This window comes from Phalangium opilio, unplaced genomic scaffold, assembly GCF_054372755.1.
Source record: "Phalangium opilio isolate 3A_F unplaced genomic scaffold, DU_Popi_V2 ptg000344l_1, whole genome shotgun sequence".
Lineage (NCBI taxonomy): Eukaryota > Metazoa > Arthropoda > Arachnida > Opiliones > Phalangiidae > Phalangium > Phalangium opilio.
Genome location: NW_028324227.1, coordinates 3,014,923 through 3,038,249, shown reverse-complemented (window position 1 = coordinate 3,038,249; position 23,327 = coordinate 3,014,923). Strand labels below are relative to the sequence as shown.

The 23,327-nt window shown below is 39.2% G+C and overlaps 1 protein-coding gene across 5 annotated transcripts in view; it reads right to left on the bottom strand.

Moving 5' to 3' along the window:
* unc-13 (protein unc13 homolog) overlaps positions 1 to 23,327 on the bottom strand; it is a 147,616-nt gene that overhangs the window by 25,672 nt on the left and 98,617 nt on the right. For 3 of the 5 annotated variants that reach the window (XM_089860060.1, XM_089860061.1, XM_089860062.1), the window contains exon 10: positions 7,052 to 7,107. In XM_089860060.1, the coding sequence (XP_089716186.1) occupies positions 7,052 to 7,107 (56 nt within the window). Of the gene's footprint in view, positions 1 to 7,051; positions 7,108 to 19,854; positions 23,123 to 23,327 lie in introns of those variants that run through there. The other 2 variants (XM_089860058.1, XM_089860059.1) reach the window with 1 other exon arrangement.

The window sequence follows — 23,327 nt, the reverse complement described above, 5'->3', positions numbered from 1 at the left end:
GAAGGGATGTTGGTAAGCTCTTCTTATATACACAATATAGTGTAAGGCGAGCTGCCCCGTAGTTTCTTATAGGACAGGTTATTAGAGGGATGTGAATGGCCGGTAATTCGCTACGGAGAGTATTCTAACCATCCTAAACTCAATGGGGGATGCGAGCAGCTGCTGGACATCACTCTTTTTGGTCACTTCATTAATTACGGCCACTGACTAGACGCGTTTCTCTACTCTAGATCTTCACAAACTATACCGAGAGTCCATTTTACGTACACCCATGGAGCGTCTAGACTAATATAAGATGTTAGTCCCATGGATCTATTATATACTCTTCCAGCGGTTTGAAAGAGCCTAAATCCGTAATTAAAATATTTTTCTATTAACATTTTGAGTCTTTGCAAGCCGTTAAAAGACTATAGTTACCTTCGCAATTTAGTATAATAGAAGATACAGTATCTATCTGATGAGAGCTTTAAAATAATTACAGTGCGAAGGAGGGGTTAACAACTCCCAGATTTGTAATATTTTTAGAACTGTCTAGTGTAGGGTTTAAAAGTTGACAGACAAGAGCTATCAGAGATTTTTGACCCAAACATTTTCGAGAACCAGCAACTACGAATAAATGGGGTATAATCGGTTTTAATAAAAATTAAATTTGGTTTATCCTGTTCAATTATCGTTTAAGCCCTAACTTAACCTGGAAATAAAAAAATATACTCTTTGATTTAAACCATCATACTTTATCATACCGGTGACCTGACCGAACTAAAATGCAATTTTGTGGTAGAAAACAGGTGACCTATAGCCTAACGACAAGAGCAGAAAATGGGGTCATTACCAACAGCTTAATCTGTAGCAATAATACCTGGCCATTCAGGTAAATGGAAATACATAGATGCACCATGCACCATAATGGAAATAAACACGATCTAAAAGAGATTCAACATTGATAAATATATCCTCTCCTGGCAATGTAATAATAGCCTTCAAGATCGCGGGATAGTTACCAGTCGAAAATTGAGGGGAGAAACGTTTATTGTAGAGTTACCGAGTCGGAAGTAACGTCATTAGAAAAGGAAGGTCAACAAACTTGAACCCCATGCAAGAAGAGCGAGTATAAGGCCCTCTTGTGACTCTCGAGCCCTCTTACGAAGTTATACGAGTTGCAGTCGCGTCTTACATTGTACTGATATACAGAGCAAAAAAGGAGTAAAGGTCACGCCCCCTTGATATCATTAAAGAAGAACAGCAGCTACGCTACACAAGCTTTGGTTTTCCTACAGAAAGGACATTTCGATACCGATAATGTCACCCGTGACGAAGCGATTACGGAAGACAGGGGACGCTAATGAACGCTGCTCCTAACGCGAAGGGGACTGGGAGTAAAGGAGGACGCTAGAGAAAGTGGTCCAAAAACGACAACGGACCGAAAAACCAACTCAAAAATGCATTAAACCGTTAGAAAGACGCGACAAAGCGACGATAGTACTCTGGGATATAATGGATGACCGTTAGACGCGGTTACGTGCTGTAGCTTCCTTCCCCAAATCTGCCCTAGGTCGCCCGCCCCTTTACCCACTGACGAACTCGAAGAAGCGCTACCAAATCATAGAGAGAGGCGCTGCGGGAAGAGGGTGAAGGTTCCCCAGTATCGTCCTTACGAATGGGAAGCAAACCGGAAACTAAACATCTAAGGGATAAGAGGCTAGAGGGATCATTCACTTTCTCAGTCCACCTACCCTCACCCCCATCATTCTCTAGCAAGGCCAAAGTTCTTTACCGCTATCCCCCTCCTCCCTCTTAGATATATAGCGTCCAATCTGCCCAAAATTCGGCTACATATTTTGGCACGAATCGATAAATTGACCGCGTTTAAAGCCACAATGAAATAGCGGCTGGAGTCTTCTCTTCCTTTCCCAGCTCTGACGCTACTCGTATTCCTCATTTCACTTTTTTTTTTTGTCACTCTCCCACAACCACTTTCTAAATTTCTTTCGAAAGTTTTGACAGCGTGACAAAGAAAAACGCTTTTCTCTTCCTTTTTTTTCAAAGTCATTCTAAATGGAAAAAAGTATATCGCGTCTCTTTCTTGGGACATTTTTGATAGTGACTGAATGGTCATGTTTAGAAAAGTGGACATCGGTAATTTAGAGTATAGTTTGAATTTGACCCATAAAATATTTATTCTATTTACAGTAATTTCAAAATTCGTCACTTAAATTAACTTAAACGTTAACTGCATAATTTGGACCAACATTTTTAATCCCTGGTCAGCTATCTTAAACGTCTGCTCTACTTTCAAGATCTTTCTATTAGGACCGTTCTTCTCGTTTCCGGTTTAACAGACACTCATCACTACTGATTCCCCAATTATTAGTACAAACAAAAATATATAATATTTTCAGGCTACTATATTATATCATACGCATTGAAGAAAAGTCAACTTGAAAACTGCTCTTTGAAAATTAGTAAAGAATATTATTCATCCAGACTGAGCCTACTGCATTTTCTATAATGAAGCCCATTTTGGTAAAAGCAACAAAACCGAATAAAATTCGACGTAATATTGAAAAATTCATAATTTTAGTCTGGAAAATATTATAATTTTTATTTATTTATTTATTTTCATTTATTTCAAAGCATGGAAGTTATGGCATATCAAATTTGTCTGCCACGATCTAGACTGATATTTGTTTACCCACTAGCAAACGAAAACGAAAAGGGCAGAAAAGGAATATTTATCTATTTTAAAAAGAAGTAATGTCAGTATGCTGTATATTAATGCAGATAAATGCGAACTATTTATGACCAGAAAATGGCACCGAACGCTTTTAGGTACGACATTATTAGGTCGTATTTTAAAAACATTAAAAGAAAAATATTAGAAGATAAGCATTAAGAGAAATGTACCCTAAAATTGGATATGGCTGGCGTTTTCGACGTAAAACGTACCTTGCAGTTTAATAATAAAAATGTAAGTTGTTATTTAACAAGGCTGATCAATAAATGGAACGCGAGGAAGGAGAGAAAATAGCATACCTTAAAAATTACTTTCGTAAGGTACCTTTCTAGATTTACATACCTATAATATCATACAATTTCTAATAACGCCGTGTCATATACAAAATACGACTAGCGTATTAGGTAACTCAGAAAGATGTTTGAGGTGAGTTAAGATCCATTTTCTTTGAGAAGTTGTAGACAGTTTTGGCACGGGAAGAGAGGTCACTATGATGTCCCACGAAGACAGTTCCACGCCAACGAACATAATCTAGTACTAACAGTAATTGATTTTGAAATAATACCGAAATAGGCTTTACTAAGTTTCCATTGAACATTACTAGAGGGATGGACTTTTTATGAAAACAGAGTAAGAAAACTGAACCAAGTGAAGGCAATAATAATCCGACAAGAAAAAACGTGACATGTTTTTACAACAACTTAGACATTTTTTCTTTCTTTTCTGACCACCTTCTCCCTTCACTTCTCTAACCTAACCCCAAACTTATAAGACTTATATTTTATCATTCTTTACTACTACTACTACTACACTATATCCCCTAAGGTTAGTATATAGACAAGACTGAGGAGACAGAAAATAATATCTGAGGTATTGCGAAACAAAAAAAAATGATAAAAGATGGGTCGATTCGTTAACGTCAGAGTTTGGTAAGAATGACCTGTTTTCCTGATGTTTTAGCAAAAGGTTTAGGTTCAAGGAAAGGGTGAATGTTAAGAATATCAATTAGGTCTAGTCTAGTTCAATAATTATGGTGGAAATAGAAAGCTAGAGATATAAGCAAAAGTTCATAAGATATGCATAAATAAGTTTGTCACTGGTTACAAATTAGAGCTTGTCATGAAGTGACGTAGGTTTTTTCACTATACCGCAAGGTTGCTCTAAAATCGATTTTCGATTAACTCCAATTTCATTTCATTTCTTCCATTGCATAATCTTTAATTAATTTTTAATCACGTTAACAATATTAACAATTATGAATCGATATTTTCTTAATTGATTGAAGGTCGATTCGATCGAACCACAGCGCGCGTTTACTTCGTAATTAACAAAGGAAACAGTTCAAGTTCTTTGAAAAGCATTAAGTAATGAAATAGCTAATCCAAACGGTGTACACTCTCTTCCCTCAATCGTGCCTTGAAATCTGATTGCCACCTTAATCAATAAGCGCTTTAGAGGCAATTTAGTATATATTTACAAAGCGCATCGATTGATAAATCATTAGGAATATATATTTTGCGTCATGGTGTCTCGAACGTTCCTCCAACAAGCGATAACAATAACTATACGAGCTCTATCTAAGTGTGTGTGTGTGTGTGTTTATACAGAATGTGATCGAAAATTTGGACTCTTAATGTATGTATAAATACCGAGACAGACGGTAAATTTTGAAACGGGATTTCAGGTCTACTGAGCGGTAGACAGCGAGAGAGTTTTGTAATGGATTTAAAAGCGAGATTTTACGTATAAATGAACGTAATAGGGACCGGCTTTTACCGAAACAAAGGGATCGAACTTAGACCGAATCGAATTTAATTTAATTTTATTACTAATTGGTGATTGCATTTAAACTTTAAACATTGTGTGATTTTAAATCAAACGGTGGCGTAGCCTAATTGTGGCCCCTTAAAAGGTGAAATTTCAGTAACACAGAGAGGTATATTTGAATGAAGGCTCGTGAGTTATCCACGGTTATTGTCATTAGTACTAATTAATTATATCTAAAACGATGCTTCCTTAATTGATGTGATGATGGCAAAGAGTAAATTTTAAGCGCTTATTAGAACAAAAGTAACGCGTTTAGTTTAATTACAATCTTAATTATGACCCTCAATAGTCCTTGAAAGGGACAAATGAGGAGAGGGTACTGTAGCACCGAAGTTAGATATACTTAACATAAAGGAGAAACACAGTGTAAGAGTGACATAAAATCAAAATAAGAGGTGGGAAAGGTTATATAGTTTAAGAGCTAGTGGTTACTGATATACCTTTATAAGTATAGTAAAGGTCGCGTAGGTGACGTAAAACTCGGGAAGATTCGAGCCGCCTCGAATGGATCTAGGGGCAATCTGCTAAGTGGATGTTCAAAGAGCACCGTTAGAATGGGGGAGTGGATCTTCAATTAATTTTTGAATGGTTGGAATACTAGAACCGGGCTACCACCCCACTCCCATCTATCTCTTGGGCTGTATTCGTTTTCTCCGGGCTACGGAACAGCGTCTTCCGCGTCAATTTGACTGCTATTTAGAGCTAGGAGGCCGCGGCTAGAGGCTATACAATTAAAAGACGCCGCTATTAAACCGACCGAACAAGAGAAAAGGAAATGCTTTAACCTATACTGGAAGAGGATGTGATGGGGTTATGGCGTTTGGTCCCGGTCGTTTCTCCGCCCAATTTTTCGCTCTCCACAAGCCGAAAAGAAAGAAGAGAATTCGCCAAAGAATGAAAGGAAGTTCACTATACTCGTCTAAAAGTCAAAGAGCGTATGATTCGGGGTGAAAAGGCCAGATCTTCAGCCCGCTCTCCTTATATAAAGGAGGAATGGAATGTATAATTCGTATCGCCTTTCAATGAATGGACTGCTTTGATTTTGAAATAAAGATTTAAGACAATGGAGAGGAATTCTTCAAAAATATCTGTTGAAATATATTCACCGGGACCTTTGATTGTTCTCGTAGACTATATTTTCACGCCCAGAAAAATTCTTCGCGTCTAAAAGAATTTCTTCAAAAATTTAAAAGCTTCAAAGGAATTGAAAGGTCTGGCCAACAACAAGAAAAGTTTGAGAATTTGATTTCAGATTTTATAAAGAACAGGGAAGTTGAGAGTTTGCGGGCCCTGGGGAAAATTACGAGATCGCGGGGCAGCCTACAGGTGGCCTGGACCCCCTAGAAGGTACGGGCCCTGATAAAGAAATAGCAGTGATTTTCAAATACTGAAAATTTATAAATAAAGCCCTAAAAAGTTAGATTTTAAAACGGAAAATAAAATAGGCATTATGACCTAGTTATGACGTCATAAATACGTCGACTTTCAATCACTAGAAAATTACAGAAGTAAGCCAACTTATACGTTATATTTTCCATATCGATTTTCCCATTCTGGACTGGCTTTTATAATACAAGCGATTTGTTTACAAGAATAAAGTCTCCTCTCTTCCATTTATTATTTTAGATATATTAAACTTTACCGGGTGCCTGGTGGGAGGGGGGGGGGTTGAGGATAAGAAAATGAACTTTTCTATAAAATTCCGTTTTCTTCTTCATCTTAACCAAGCCAGTTTCTTCCCATGGGAGCTACCACGCAAATGGGCGGACGCCAAAAACCTTCTTAAGGAAAATGGGGTAATCAATCTGCCTTATAAAAAGCTACAAGAATTAGGGTACGTACAGTATATTTCCTTCCATCTTATGTCAACTATTAACTTCCATATAGTGAAGAAAAAAGAAACATTAAATTTTTGAAAGAAAGAAAAGTAGTCTTACGGAGCTATTTTTGGTCTATAATAATGCGCGAGATAAAATAGTTCAACCGTCAAGTAGATCGGATGAAAGCTTTGGATTAATTAAGGTAATTATATTCGCTGGCGCGCGAATTACGTTAGGCGATTACCCCGATTGACGCGGCGAGACTAATTATAACTATCTTACTTGTCCTCGCCTATTATACCTCTCTTGTTATAACGTAACTGGAACCCTCTATGATAAAACGTATACTTTAACCCTTTCCCGCCATTATTTTTTCTTCTATATAGATCAAGGAGTTGCAGCTTAGCCCCAACGCGTTACTTTTTATACTCTTTCTAAATGGAAAAAAGGTACCACACCCGTTATCCAATAGTGGAGCTATGGTAATATCCGCGTATTATACAGCGTCCGGGTTTTTACTTTTTCGCGCCTTGTTTTAAAATTATCGCTATATTGATTTTTCACACACAGTGAACGTGGTGGAAACAAAGTTAAGCGAGGTATGTATGAGGTAGGTTTAAGGCAAGAAAGGAAATAACGAGAAATTTTGTGAATAAAAAGAAAGACTCACCCCCCATTCTTAGGCCATAGACTCGCGGCACCATCTCCTGAGCCGGATCTGGCACTCTGTCAATGAAAGAAAAGAAAAGGATATTAGTTTTTGCATTAAAATTGATAATAAATACATAAAAGTAAGCTTATTTATATATTTTTAACACTTATCTAGAAGGAGATAATTATAGCAGAAGTATATAATATTTCTCTTCGAGAGAAGTGTACCACAAAGCGGGGTAATTGTAACATGATTGTTACTAACATCAGAATATTTGGAGCAAGGTTACTAAACCGAATCACAAGAATAATATTAACTGACTAAAGTATTAAGAGGGTACAGAGTGTCATCTTTCTTCTATTATCACCTTCTGATTATAGTAGCCACTTCCAATACATTGCAAAAGCATACCGACTATTATAGATAGATATTGGTAGAGCCCAAAACCGTGACTAAAACACGATTAACGCACCACACCTCCGTGGAGTGTTGCGGTCTACTCAAATAAAGTTAAAGAATAAGTTCTAGGTTGTACAGTAGTGAACTTATATTAGGGACTCGAAAGCAAGTAGTCCTAATGGTTTCCGGATCACGCCAAAGCCAACAGTATAGTAGAGGTGATATTTTACTAAACTCCCCTTCAAGAACAGCAAGGTATTTCTAACTGCAACTGAACGCGACTGTATTTCTACGCAGTTGAGTTCTACAAATTTGGTCGTTGGTCAAGAAAAGTGGGAAAAACGATCGAGCGAGAACGATACTTTATTAGCATTAACATTGTTTCCTCTATATTTAAAAATAGCCCCTGGTAGATGACTTTCCGTTGAACATAAATGCTATGAGAGGAAAACATTTCTACAGGCGTTCTATGAGAAGCTAATGCTATCGTCTACCCCTGGTGGTTGCCAAATTTACAAGGCAAACCTTGTTATTAAACCCAAAATATTTGAGCAAATTTAATTAGTCTATATTAGAAAAACACTAGTTAAACGCTGTTTGTAATTTTTTTTAAATTGGTATATACGTTTTAGGATAGTTTTAAGCATTCGTTACTCCAAAACAACTTTATAAAATATCCCCCTTTTGTGTTACACCATGTTTTTTAATTATCTCTTAAAATTAAGCTTGCTTGTCGTAAAACTCTGTAAAACCACCTTCTTAAAATCATTTATCGTCTCTTAAGCCTTACTTACTTTTGTAAACTAAAGATAAAAGAATAATTTGGTACAAAAGACGAGTACAAAACCTTACCTAGCTTTCACGAAATATTATAATCCCCCCACTGAGAAAAATAGACCTTCTCGAGGAAGTTAATCTCATTTCTTCAGTCGCTACTTATAAGACGAAGCCATATTCAAATTCGTAGACGCGCGAGCTGTACCCCGGTATAGTACATTAAATAAAGGTAATTTAATTCCGAGAACGTACGTTTACGTTGTTTAACTACACTCTCGTGGTGAGAAAAGAGAGAGTGAGTGAGAGAGAGAGAGAGAGGTAAGGCAAGACGGAGAGGTGAAATTCTTTTTGATGAGCTAACAGAAGTACAGTATATGTTGTAAAACATATAGGGACACTTAGAAAACAAATCAGACGTAACTGCGCCTTTCCAGGTGTGCTAGCCTAACATCAACTTGGTTGGAGTAACGTATCACATGGACGTATTGAGTGGTGAATGGTCACAGAAGTTTTTTCTATTTTAAGAAATGGCCTTCAGGGGTAAGCTAGTTTAGTTCCTCTCCTATCTAAAGAAAGGCCCGGCTTTTTTCCGAGATAAAGAACTTTCGATCGAGGAGGGACGCAGAGACCCAACCGGTTTTCTCCGAGGCAACAAGATTAGATTTTCCTCTCTCGCTCCCTCTCATCTGGTAGCTTATGCCTTACGGCACGTGGTCAAGTGGCCGAAGTATCCGCAGAGTCTAGTCAAAACATCCTCGCGAAATTGGGAAGGCGGGAATGATCCAGTGGCAGCGTGTGTGTGTGAGATGAGAAACTGGATATAACCGAGTAAAGAGAGGATATGGAGAGACTTCACCTGCTTTAATGGGTTACTAAAATGTCCCATGAAGGATATTTAAACAATAAGTTATACCGAAATCATTACAAATAATCATATCCCCAATATGAAGTTCTAAAAATGTAAATTCAAATTTCGTAAAACGAAATACGATTTGATTAAACATTTTCTCGGTTTAAGTACTCCTTTAATAGGATAAAAATTGCCTGGAGGGAAAGGAGGTTAGATATCTTGTATAACTGAGATGACTTAGCAAGAATTAATTCGATTCTCCTTGGGAATATTTCTCCCTTGCTGATTTATCGTTTGGTAGAAGTTTCAATTAGATTTTTGGTCAAGCCTTTGTTGAATTAGTTGGCAATTAATATAATTAAAACAAAGTTTATAATTAGATAGCTAAAGGCTGCTTATTCTAAATGATCCTACCGCCTTATTTAAAATTTGGGAGAATGTCTTAACCCTAATGGATTCATTAATACACGGGTGCTGCTTGTTTGTCAAATATTTAATGAAAATGTCCCAAAAGAGTCACGAAACTAGTATAACAAAAAAAAAATGATATATAGTAAGTTTATAATCTTATAAATTGAATAGGCTTGGATAATAGAGTCAGTTTGAAACTTCGACAAATCACTTAGCAATAATCTTAGTTTCTAAAAATTCCATCTAGTAGAAATCTATTGGGAAAATATCTCGATTCAGAAACAAAGTCGTTCAAAACGTTTTTAAACATTTGAGAGCAGATCTTTTGTTTGAAACTAAATAAAGACTTTCTCCAATATACAGAAACGATAAACGCTACTAAATTTAAGTAACCATTTTTAAGTAAGCGAATCTATGTCTGGAATCAAATGCGAATAAAAGCCACAGAAAGAAGGATTTATAAAGCGGATGAAAGATATAGAAAGGAAAATTAAACTTCATAGCGCCGTGTTTCCTTAAAGCTTTGCTTTTAAACTTTTAAAACATTTTACGTAATATCACATTTTTAAAACCTTCCTTGGCCGAAGAATGTCACTTAAAAGGAAGCCTAAATTACTAGTCGTTTATTTGTTAAACTCTTAAACTTTAGGCCTAGCTCTTTCTCGCTGCAAATATATTTGATACGAGTCTACAACCCTGCGTTTTACCAACGACGTATTCCAGACATTCCCGCGGCAACGCTGGTTTTAATTAAAATGATAGTGCCAGAAAAGCGAGTGACCTGTTTACTTTCAAAACGACATACAGTATTTCAAAACCCTGCATGCTTTTCTTACTATATCTTATAACCCCAGCACATAACGTTTAAACTTAAAAGAGGAGAAAATAAAACTTCAACTAAGAAGTACTTAGTAGATGGTACAGAAAAGTAACCAAAAATCCTAACGTGTTATTACCCTCTGCATATTTTTACTTAAGCGTGACGCGATATCTCCAGTTAAACTGTAAACAATCTTTGCAAGAAATGTATGATTTCTGGTTTAATATACAGCTTGAAAAAGTGACCCTATTGTCCGTACATTTTAAACATTTAAAAGTACCAAACCGGTAACCAATTTTAGTATATCATAAAGATAAGATGTGTTCAATCGAATCTTAAGCCTTTTACTGCCATGAAAGCGTCTCAATTAATCTAAATTTCCCATTATCACTACGTCGAGTACAAAAAAAAGGATCAACAAACAGAGTGCCATCATTTAACTGTGTTCTTTCCCAAAAACTCAAACAAAACTGTCTAAAACTCGGAAGATTAACTTCATCAAGTCTTCACTCGTTAAACTGGACATTCGTTTAATTTGAAGGGAATAAGGAAACGCATTCGCATTTTTCCTAATAAAGAAAGAGATGGCGGTGATCAAGGAGACGAACGGTTTTAATAAAATAAAGAAAAAACGATCGTGCCACCACCCGGATAGACTCTCTCGAGTCTCAATTCTGAACGTTTTACAGTTACACACTCGAGTCACAGTTTAAAGAGGGACGATTTGTTTTGCTGAAGAAAAATCCTGCAGTAACTGAGGAGTGAGGAGGGGGAAAAAGGGCAGAAACATCGCGAGACTTTCGAAGCCTGATTAATCGAAGTGAACCCCCAGTCTCGAAGAAATAAATAAAGAAGGAAACAAGACTCGAGATCTGTTCTCATTGAAATTAAGCTGACTTCAAGCGTAATTATGTATTACTACAGTCCTCAAACCTAACCCAAAATCTCCTGTTGGTAAGGTAGCGTTAGTATACTCAAAGGTACATTCGGTCAAATGGATTTCGGTTCAAACGGACTAAAGTTTGATCAGAACCGTACCTTCTAAAGAACACTGTACATCAATAGAACGAGAAATGTCATGGGCCCCATCTCTCAATGTATCTATACTAAAAAAATACGCGTATATTGCGAATACGTCTAAGGAAAATGCATTCAACTCCGTCATAAAACCGAGTGAGAACCAGACTACAGAAGTATAAGGAAAAGTAGTAAAAATCGTCCTCGAACGACGATTCTCTCCCCATCTAATACTAATGGTGTGTTTGTCGTGAATGGATATCCATCGGGAATCAATTAATAGAGCGAAAGGCTAATAGGGGATATAGGTTTCCGAGAGAGTGCACTTAAACCGTGTCGTTTCGCAATATATTTATTCATTGGCTCAGCGCGAACAGAGGCGCTAGGTTGAGAATAAGTCTTCTAGATCCGAAGAGGAAAGTCCAGAAACTATCGATTAGGTCGCGTATAGAATTCTTTTTATAGAAGCGGAAAAAGAGAGATCGCTAACAAGAAGAAGCCGCCGCTACATCGAAGTTAACGATATTTAGATTTCTCTCTTAGAAAAGGAACCAATAAATTTAAAACCCCGACCGTCTTGGCTGCCGCCACCGCCGCTACAACATCCACGATTTTTAGAGAATCCGACAAGGTCGTTTCCCAACACAAAGGGGCGCATTAATAATTTACGGTGAATTACTCTGCCATTTATCAGCCGAAATAATAGTCTCCCAAAAGTTTCTCTTTTCCATTTTGAGTTTCAAAAAATGAAGACGAGAGAAAACTAAACGATTTGTTTCAAAAAATACATTAAAGGTCCTTTTTACATATACGAAAAATGAAGACGTATATTATCAAGAGTCTTCTTGTACATTCAATTTTCCTTGATCTATTATATCTTCTTTCTTTTTAACTTTCCAAGTCGCGTAATTAATCTAAATACCTTAATCGATTCAGATGAAACTACTTTTTGATAAATTGATCCTTAAAATTTTACGTTCGACGATCAAACATAAAGAAATATATTCTATAGATAATTATGTAAGGATATTTCAAATTAAGATAAATGTTTCCGCACTCAAATCCAAAGAGAGGCTTTGGATCTTCTACGACATTCAACTTTCAATAATCGATCAAATAATCTTTGGCGTTTCAACTGAAACTTAACACCCAACGTTTCTCCTTATTTCCTCTCCATACGAAATCACGACGTTAAATGAGTCATCCTCTCATTTCCCCTAATAAAACTGAATAATAATCGTCCGTTCAAGAATCGATCGCTACTCGGCTAAGCCTTGTCAATATCAAAGCCAGTTCAAATAACTTTTAACCCTCGATAACTGCTGGGTGAGAGAAAGAGTGTGTGTGTGCATGTGAGCGCTAGAACTTCAAATATTGAAAAAGATATCGAATCTGATTAAGAAGGAATAGAAGGAGAAGTGATAAAAAAGAACCCGGTTTGGGGGAGGAGAGCAAGCGTCACTGGCTAACCTTATTAACGAAAGCTCGATCATCAAATTAGCGTTGGCGCGTATATAATTAAAACTCGCACTAAATAAACAAAAAGAAAGAGTCAGGGAGGAAATGGGACGCCAGCATGAGCGACCGTTAATACCCTAGTGAGTGAGCTGAGCTGGTAAACTAATGCCTGCGCTTTTTGTAGATGAAAATGTTGAGGAATTTCTGCATTGAAATCATCATTGAATTTTTAGCTTTATTTTTGTTAGTAGGTGGGTCTCTAAACTGAATCGAAGAAGGCTTGGGCCCTACTTTGACCTTATTTCAAAACCTACAACAGTCGGCTATTCTTACTTAAGCAAACCTTTGAACTTGGTAACTTGCTAATAGACTGTAAAACTTTGCACAAAAAATCCATATTAAGACGATTTATTTATCTGTCTCATATCCCCCTCACTTATTAACATAATGTGACTGACCATAAAATCTAATAGATATAGATGACTTTTGCGGTCTTAGAATTAGCTGAGTCAAAGCATACAGCTTGAATAGTTCTGATAATGTTCAAAATTGCATATCAAGTACTAACACAATCCAGGTTTTGAACGAACTTCAACAGTTAGGTAAATATTAGTTTAAAAAACCTTAACCATCTTAGCTACTAATTTCGACAGCATTTGGTCAAACTCTTAAGGGCGTAATAGAAAAGTAGGAAGGCGGGGTCGAACACGGGACGCTCGTGAAAAATCAATGTTTCGCAGCCTGGGCTCAACGTCTCCAAAAGGTTCGCTCTAGCGAGTAAGGCCGAGAAGTTTTCCCAAAAATCACCCTGTAGAGTAACGCTATAGTTTCTCCCAATACAAACTCTTTACTCTTGGCATCAGGATGTAAGTGGTGGGAAGGAAACGGGATATGGGATGGGAGAAAAGTTAAGAGAGGAACTCGGAGCCCCTAGCCAAGGAACAAGATTGATTTTTAATTAATGCACTTTTCGTAGCTCGCGAATTTTCCCCTTTCCTTTACTTTCCGACTTATTAACTAATCTTTTAATCCTCCACTCATCTTGGGCGAATATGTCCCCCTGGATTCTTGAGTATATTTACTTCCAGAAAACGGAAACGGAAATATAAAAATTTGAAGGCTGTGGGCTTTTCCCCATACTTATTAAGGTAAACTTTATTCACCTTTTAAAAAGGGATTGTGGAACAGTTCTTTAAATATACACCTTGAATATTTAAATATGAAATTTTTCTAAGGGTAGACGGGTGAAGGTTAGAAACGTTTGTATATAAAGCGTGTTTTTAATCATAAGTCTCATAAATTAAGTGGGGTGTATTATCAACTCAAAAATAACATTTTCAGAGTAAGAATGAAATTCCACCTTCCCTTTAAATTTAAGACATCTCTAAGTTTATGTAGTTTTTTTGGGCACGCTACATTCCCCTTTGGGATAATCTTAAAAAAAAAACTCCTCCTCGGATCGAGTATTAAAGAGTAAACAAGCGATGGATGTTGACACCCAAGGGACTAGCTTAGAGGAGAGGTGACGAAAAGAGAGACATGCACACAGTGATGTCCATGGAACGTGCAGGCTTGAACGGCTTGACGGTTAAGGGTCTTCAGAAGAAAAAAAAATAGTTTTTCATAAACGACTTTTTTATACGGTATAGGAGAACGGACAGGGTATACTTTTAACGACAAAGAGGCCGAAGAGAAGGCTATTTCGGTAAAGGAGAGGGTAGCTGTCTCTCTTTCGAGATGGTATAACTAATATTACTTTGAGATCGTAAAATACCGTTGCTTATATACGTAAGGCTATATTAAGTCGCGTCTCAAAGCAAATGTATCGTAACTTGGAATGTTTTAGGTGTTGAAAACACTCAAATTCAATTTAAATTGAGTTCATCGTTTAAAACTGTGCTAAATAAGAAGTTCTCTGCAAGGTCACCGATCTAAAGTCCATCTTTAGGCACATTACATTTATTTGCAATATCTAAACTTTCAAACCTAAACTTCATTCGAGTGTTTCGCACAATCCCTGTGTCACTATTATGTTTTCCAAGCTTTACCATAAACTATAGGACCGTTCTAAAATGTATCCAAATAGATATAACCGTACGTACTATTATGCTTACTTCTACATCGCCCCAAAATATATATCCTAGGAGAATCAGAGAGAGGGTGGTGGAAGGAGGGGAGTTTATGCCCGTGTAGAATTGGGAAGAAGAGACAAAAGGAAGCTAGCTAGTAGTAGAAGCCGGCCGGCCGGTTTATCCTTACGAAGAGAAAAGGGTTAAACTGGAGAAACTGGGGAAGGAAAATACCTGCGCGGAGGAGAGACCGGCTATCGATTGGTGGCCGTCTCTTCATCGAAATGATGGACCATCCGTTCGGTCGTGGCCGCGTTTTTTAGAGCGTGAAACGAAATAAAAAAAAGTAAAGAGAAGGATGAAGGAAGGTCGAGAACGAAGTATTCTTCTTAATACCTGGTGGTCCGAGAGCTAAAATTGTTTTCGCCGACGAAACGACGCGGGGAGAACAAAAATTGTCTTAAAAAGGATCCAGGAAAGAAAAAAAAATATGGTTGATGTTGGTATAGTAGTAAAGGGTGAAAAATATCGAGTCGACGATGAAATGAGTTTTCCGCCCAAAAACTTATAAAAGGGCAAAGTTTTTCCACTCGCGTCAATAATGGAGGTACCAGGCCGAGACTCGAAAGAGAAAGAAAGAGAGAGAGAGAGAGAGAGTGACGGAAACATTTCTCAAGCTACCTGACTGCTTACGAGAAGATTAAAGGGTGGTTACGCCATGAAGAAATTACCCCAAGCCAATTTTTGACGTTTCTTTCGCGATCGGGAAGCAATTTTTTTGTTCTCTTCTAAGCCACAGACCATTTTAGTTTAGACCTCTATATGAAAAATAAAAATAGACTTTGAAGCTACGGATGGATCAATGGACGAAACCCTTTCATGGTATGAATAGTTTTGCTACCAAATAAAAAATTAAAATTATCTAAGCAATGCTTCGCGCCTGTGGAAATGTTTCGTCTGCTGCACAGCTGCGTTCAAGGATAAGCCCACATCCAATAACCAAACACGTAACGTGTTCTTGTTGATTGTGCTGTTTGTATTTAAGCCTAATTTTATTTTCCTTTCCTGTGCCCTACTCTTTATTTGTTTGTACTTCAAATTTAGTATTTTAGATACCGCAACATGGGAGCTAACCCTTTTAAGAAAGGGGTTTGCATTGTACGGCACCCACACTAAACCCCTTAACAATACATCCCAGTTTTTACTCCGAACACCCTTATCCAAGGGTAAGCCATCTACCAGCTCTTTTTTAGTTAATGATGAAATTATTGTAAAACTATCCCATTCGATTCAGGTAGCCTACGTTTGTTCTTACAAAAACGAGTATTCAAAATTGGCCGATTCAGAAATATGTCAGAGACACTCGGCGCTGTTAGCCGGTCTATTCACAATTGGCGCGAAACAATCGAGTTTATTATTGGATGGACGGGGGAGTTTATCGAGGACTATTGTGGCCATAAAACGTTGCGCCTGTCAACAAAAGGACCGTCGGCATCTGCTAAGAAGAGATAAGGGAACTGAAGTGGGAACACCCTCCTTACGTCCCTGACCCAACCTCGGAGTTAGTCGCGTCCCATTTCGATTGGGACACCTACGAACTGGTAAACAAATTGGAGTAGTCGGAGTTGAGACAAGTCAGAGAGAGAGAGAGAGAGAGAGAGAGAGAGAAAGCAGTTCATTCTAGGTCTTTTAACAGAGGGGACCCAGTTTGCGAATAGGCTTTATAACGTGGTATACTTCTCTCAGGCTCCAATAATTGCCATTCCAGTTGGTCTTTTGGGCCCTTACTATAATTACGCTCCTAGACAATATAACGGTTGTGGGATCGAAACCGTTGGCACACTTACAATCCAGTTATTTATCGCTAATGTCCCGTGTCCCCGAAATAGACCTGAAGAGGAGAATGTATAAGGCCCTAACGTATACGGTTAAAATATTAAGGAACATAACCTACTGCCGCAATCTTGTTTAACAATAATACGACCTAAACTGATATAATTTATTTAAACAATTTACTTGACAAAATACTGGTAAAACGTAAACTATCTTGTTCAAAAGATTTAAAGGTCGATGTTTTGGCTTCATCATTATCATTACAATTTTACATTACTGTGTAGAACCAAATTTAAATTTTAATATAACTGACGTAAGCCTTTCGGGGAATTCCAGAGACTTTTTTAATTACCAGCACTTGTCGTTTTATCATTCTCTAGACTCGGGTATGTTTTATAATTAACTTAGCCTATTTTGGAGCTCTCGACCTTCATTTTGATGTGACGCTCTACTTCTCAACTTTTTCCCCTCCTTAAATTACGCGTCTTGGGTACGTTAGCTAAACAGTCTTTGTTGTGACAATTCATTTTAGGGGACAGCAAGAAAAGGATGAATTAAAAAATAAGGCGTCAGACAGTTTTTATCCCAGCCACAACTCTAAAATCCCTAAAAGCTCGGTGACCAAGAAACATCTGGTGTGTTCCAAATTTGCATGGCGATATTTTAGCGCCAGTTCTCTCTCGCTTTTTATTTTTTCCACCAGTTCCTCTAAAGTTTCTCCTATTTTTTTAGGTTGCCGCTAAAAATACCAGCTCTAGAAACGCGTTTTTGATTTTCTGGAGAGCTTATTTTCGCGACAGTGAACTTTTTGACGCGTTCTCGTTTTAAAAGCGGCAGAAGGACGCTCGACCGCGTTTCGTTCAGAGTGTCAATCAATCGGCCCAACTCGAGTGTGAAAAAAGACCCCACGAAACAAAGACCTTTTTCACTTCGATCGGCTATATAAGAAATTCAAAAGTAAAGAAAAAGATCTTTAAAAGGTTTTCTATCTTTCTGGAGAGACAAAGAAATTTTTTTCCGGTTTATTTCGTTTCTGAGTATTGTTTTCAGTTCTTGGTCGTAAAGTCGCTTTTAACACTACGCGTAGTAGTAGAATTCAAAACCGTCAGGCAAAAGTCAATCTACCCACTGTCTAAACAGGGTGTTTCTGATAAGTGTTCTATAAATTAAAAGGTGTTACTAATATTTTCTACCACATCTATCGATGATTACGCTCCATTTAAATTATTTTACCATCAATCAAAATAGAAATAAAATTTAATTTAAACCTTCCCTATACGATAGAAAAGAAGGGTCTTAAAAGTCTATACGCTCAATCATTACCAAGATTTTTTTTAATTAAATTTCTCGTGGAAACTCAAATTAGGATTTGACATTTTGTATAAAGAGGGGGTGGCTCTTTTAAAATGATTATTCATAATGACCCTGCCGGATGAAACGGAAAAGAGCTTGAACGATAGGGATAGAGAGAGAGAGAGAGAGAGAGAGAGTGGGAGAGACCGAACCCCGATAATTAAAAGACGTTTTAATTATAAGCGTCCGCCTATACAAATGGTTTCATAATTAGATAATTTTGCTATACCGATTCGGAACCTATTAGGTCTTACACGACTGTTGAAATAAAATTGTTGAACCAAGTTTTTGAAGCCTACCAAGGCCAAAGGAAAAAAAAATATTTAATGAATTATATTGCTTATTATACTCATTAATAAAAAGGGGTTAAAAAAGAATATCATATTATTCTTTATCAGACAACGTTTCGCCATTATTTTACTTAATATTTTTATGAGGGCTAAACTTTGAAATTTGTGGTTATAATTCAAATTAATTCGTTTAAATGAGCGTTTTCAAAGACGTTTAATGCCGTTTTCCATTGGATTTTAGCAATCCGTCACCTTTTAGTAATATTTAAGGAGAAATATCTGCAATGTAATGCATTTTTCAAAGACACTAATAAAATTACTACGTGGAAACTGACAATGGGAAACTGCATTTATTAATGGTTTTATGCAATTTTATTGAGTAATTACTGCGAATCAATCTAGTTTCAATTAAATTGAGAATTAATTTAAATTAATCTTCCGTTTTAAGCTACTATGGAAACTCAACTATGCCTACTCAATTTAAAGGAGATAAAGGTCATAATAAATTTTGTCAAGTGGATTTCTGTTTGATAAATCCCCTAATCACCTAATTTTGATTACCGCCATTCAAAAATGTTCGGATCTGTCTATAGCTAAATTATTCTAAATTTTTCTCAGCTCCTTCCTCAAAATTGTTTGTTATCACTCACTGTCTTTGACCTTTAAAACTTCGAAGACAGACGTTAGACGTCCGAACCAAATGCTAAGTGAGTAGAACATAGAAGGGGGCATCTGCTTAGTACGAACTATGAATAAAAAGAATGTCCAAGTTAAAGGGGTAAAACCAATTACGAGGAGCAGATGGCCTCTAGCAATCCTTAAAATGTTCCTACGTCCTCAAATAAATTCAATTAATTTCATCCCGGGTCCATATTTCGCGTTTTCCCGCAAAATACTTCCTTCCATTCCTTCGTCAAAATATTCCTCTAGAATTCCATTTACCCCAGCAGCACACGGAGTTGAAATAACACTCGTACTTTCGTACATTATTCACGAGCGGTTTGGTTCAGCGAACGAGACCTTTGAAATTCGGACGACTCTCTTTTCCCGTAAACCCACGGTACACTTCAACGCTACCCCCGATTCGGAACTTAATTGCGTAAATAGACTGACTACATTTATCTTATTCCCCTCCTCTCTTACCGGGGAATGAACCCCAAGGAGGGTATCCGTGCCGTAGCAGAACTGAAAGAGACGCGCGTGAAAGAACCACGGAGAAAAAAACCCGCGACTTCCTCGAAATGAAAAAATAAATTAACCTTACCCAATAAGGCGAGTGGCGCGTTACAATCCCGTTTATACGAATGGCAACGAAAACTCGTTATTGATTTTGGGTCTTGCTCGAATAAAAAAAGCACGCGTGTAATCTCCTACAGGGGAAAATAACCTCCCTACATCGAAAAAACTTCTACTGTGGCTTACAATAACGCGAGAAACGAACCTTACCAAAAAAGGTAATCGTTTAATTTGGTTATTTCAACTAAAGGTTCCCCTTTCAGTAACTGTGGTTATATAACTCAAATTACAGAAAATCAAATACTAACCACTATTGCGAGCCATTTTCTCTTGACTTTGGCACCGCCTTTGAACCCCGGAGGAATGCCTTTAACATCTAACTCTGGTTCTGGTTCTTCTTCTTCCTCTTCCTTCGAGTCCATTGACTGTCCAGTTTTACTTTCACCGTCGGCTTCATCCGGTGTCTTGATTTCTTGGCTCTCATCCGTTTTGTCCTCGCTGGTCTCCTTGGACACGACCTTGCGGTCGCGTTCAGTGTCAGTCTCGTCTTGAACGGACACGGTGTCCGTCCGATTCAAGCTTGATCCGTCATCTTCTCGGTCGTAATCGTCGTACTCCGCCCTCTCATGTTCGTAATCCGCTGCCACTGAAGCTTCATCTGAATATTCGGCGCCGCTGCCATGCCAGTTGGCATCGTCCGTGTCGTAGCGAACGTAAGAGCTGACCCTTTCCTTCCATTCGGCTTTTCGACGTTGAAGATCGGGGGCGTCCCTAATGTCGCCACGACCTTTGACGGATGGTGTTTCGGCGCCGGAGTTAACCAAAACTGATTCCGCCGAAACTGGGCTACCGTATTCGGAATAGGTCGCTTCACGCGTTCGGTCAACCCCACCTTCGCTGACTTGAGAGAAGAACTCGGATTCCCGCGAGGCACTCGGTGGTATATCCGTGTCCATTGTCTCGCCTTTGGACAGGGTACGGTAACTGTTTTGGCGCTTTAAATCCCCCACGGTTGGAAAGAGTGAAGTCAGTTCTTCGTCGCTAGCGGCGCCCTCTGACTCGGGGGGAAAACTTAAAAAATGATCGTCTTGTACCGTCCCTTCTTCCGGGGCCATTTCCCGACTTCCTAGTTCGTCGTCTTCTCGACGGTGACGAACTCTCTGCTGGCCGGAAGTCGCTTGATAGCCTTCTCGAGGTGAATAGCCGTCGTTGTCGGTACTGCTGAACTCGCTGACCGAAACGAGACTAGAGGAGTTGCTGTAGCCAGTACCGGTGTAGGAACCAGTATCGTTTGTGTCCTTTTTGGCGGACAAACTGGGTCTTGGGCTTACTTTTGACTCTTGTTCGGGTTGGCATATTTCCGGTAGCGAGTTCTGAGGGATAACTGGTGAATCTACCATCAAGGTTTGATTACCAGCTCCCCCACTGACGCCACTGGCATCGTCTATACTTAACGCTCCCTCACTTCGCACACTGTCCGACCTCGTTCGACTTTTCTTAGTCAATTTAAAGTAGTCGAGAGGACCTGCTCCTAGATTCAACAGACTAGCCGTTTTTGCGGCGGGACCTTTGGCCAAGTTCTTATCTTCGGAAGCTGCCTTCTCGATCACTCTCGGTGGCTTCTCTTTTTCTTTTTCTTTGGAGTCTTTTCTCAGGAGTGTCGGCATACTTATCATCTGATAGCCTCTAGAAACTTTGTTGGTTAGAGAACTGAAGATACTCTTTCCTCCGCTGGGCGTCGTTACCGGTTGCTGAGCGGAAGTGTCAGGAACTTCCAAGTTCCCGGCACCGAGGGATTGTTGGCCAGTTGGAAGAGTTAGGTCGTTTTGCCTAGACCTGTAATCGGGCGAGGGCCCTTTGGAAGGAGGATGGTGGTGATCGGTTTCGGAAACGTGGAAGTCGGCCCGAGCGGCAGGAGGGGGGACTTTATGGACGTCCGCCTCTACCACAGTTTGTCGTTGAGACAAAGATAAATCGTCCTCGCTACTTAATATCCGATCGCTGCTACCCGGGGTCAAGGCCTGCACTCGCTCGGAACTCGGAATATTCCAATCTTTCTCGGAAACGGCGGGACTTTGAAAGATTTCGGACCCATTCATGGCTGTCCTATTAAGGTCTTTTTTAATATCGGTCCTGACCACCGACGCTTCCATGGATCCGGAAGAAACGTTGCTTGGTGAATCGTTCAAGTCAATCCCTCTTTTGCTTTGGTAAGGGATGTCGTTGACACCGTTTTGTTCAACGTAATAGTCGTCACCGTATTCTTTGGAAGCCGCTTCTTCATCGTCCTCGTAAGACCAATTGTGATTTTTCCCTCTCCGATCAGGCGGTAGTTCCTTCCAAGACGCGTTGGGCGGTTGGTACTCGTCCCTGTTGGAGGACACGTCGGAAGTTTCGTTTTTCTTCCAAGATCTTTTTGAGCTACCGTCCCAATTTTCTCCTTTACTCATCGACTCCATGACGGTAAAGACTTCGCCCGATTCGGGGAACTCTTCGTTTTCCGCACGAATTTCTCCGCTCCCCCAGGCGAATTCTTCCTCGCCGTAGTCGCGGTATTTCACCGTATCCTCCGTTGTACTTTCACTAATCACAGACAAACTTTCGGCTTCTAACATTTCGTTAGAAACACCGGCTCCTTCTTCCGAAGACAGACTTTTGACGCTGGGTCCGTGACCCAAAAGGGACTCGTTCCTCATGGTGTCGTAAGTTCCGGAACCCGCGCTCCCGATTTTATTCTCTAGTAATTTCATGGATCTAGGGCTTGACGTTCGCGAAGTTAATCGCGTTTTATCCCCTTTGGGCCTAACAGCGTCTTGCAAGCTCTTCGTTAAACGCCCTAAATCTTCCAAGTCTTTTTCGGAAACACACGCCAACGTCCGTCGGTATTCCCTATAATCTGTGGCTGTAAATATTTCCGGTTCGGCCGCAGAGCCACCAGTAGCGCCCGCGGAAGACGTACCAGCCACTTCCGCCTGTAATCTACCGCTATCCACCGGACCCCAGTCCGGACTTCTAGACAACCTTTCTATTCCTATTTTGTCTCGAAGGGAAGCTGCCACGGAAGAATACCGCGCTGCCCAATCAACAGCGTCACTCCCCGTAAAGTCGTCCTGATTGGCATTAATATAGGACGCTAAGAGCCCCACATCCGTCGAGGAATCGGCCTCGGACTGGTCACTCTGTTCGGGAATGTCTCCCTCGTTGGCTTTGCTCTTATCAGCCAAAGTCGTGTCGCTAGCGCTGAGGTCCAAGTTTTGTACGTACTCGGCGTCGGATTCCGCGGAAATTCCGTTATTTTTTATAACGTTAAGTAACTGCGCGATGACGGACTGTTGCTCATAGAGCAAGATTTCCAGCCTTTCCAGTTTTTCCCACATTTTAACGTACTCTTGGGACAGCAAGTCAACGGCACGCCAAGCGTAACGCAGTTCTACTTCGAGTTCGCTTAATCGACCCGTTAATCTCTCCATGAGGCCATCGACGGCTTGCTCGATGTGGGCATTGTACGCCCCATAATAATCTCCGCCGCCGCCACCACCTCCCCCTCCCGCTCCCCCCGCTCCGTGTTTCTTCATTGTTAAACTTATTCGAGGAGCTCCGTTCCCATTAAGAAGCGCTCGACGAATCGATCTCGTCGCTAATCATAAGAGTATCTAAAAACAACCACCCAGAGATCTTTCTTTAAGAGATTTCTATACGCTACTCTAGTTACTTGTAGAATTGGCACGTCATTAAACTGGGAGGAAATATTTCAACGATTTTTAATATAAAACAATCTCGC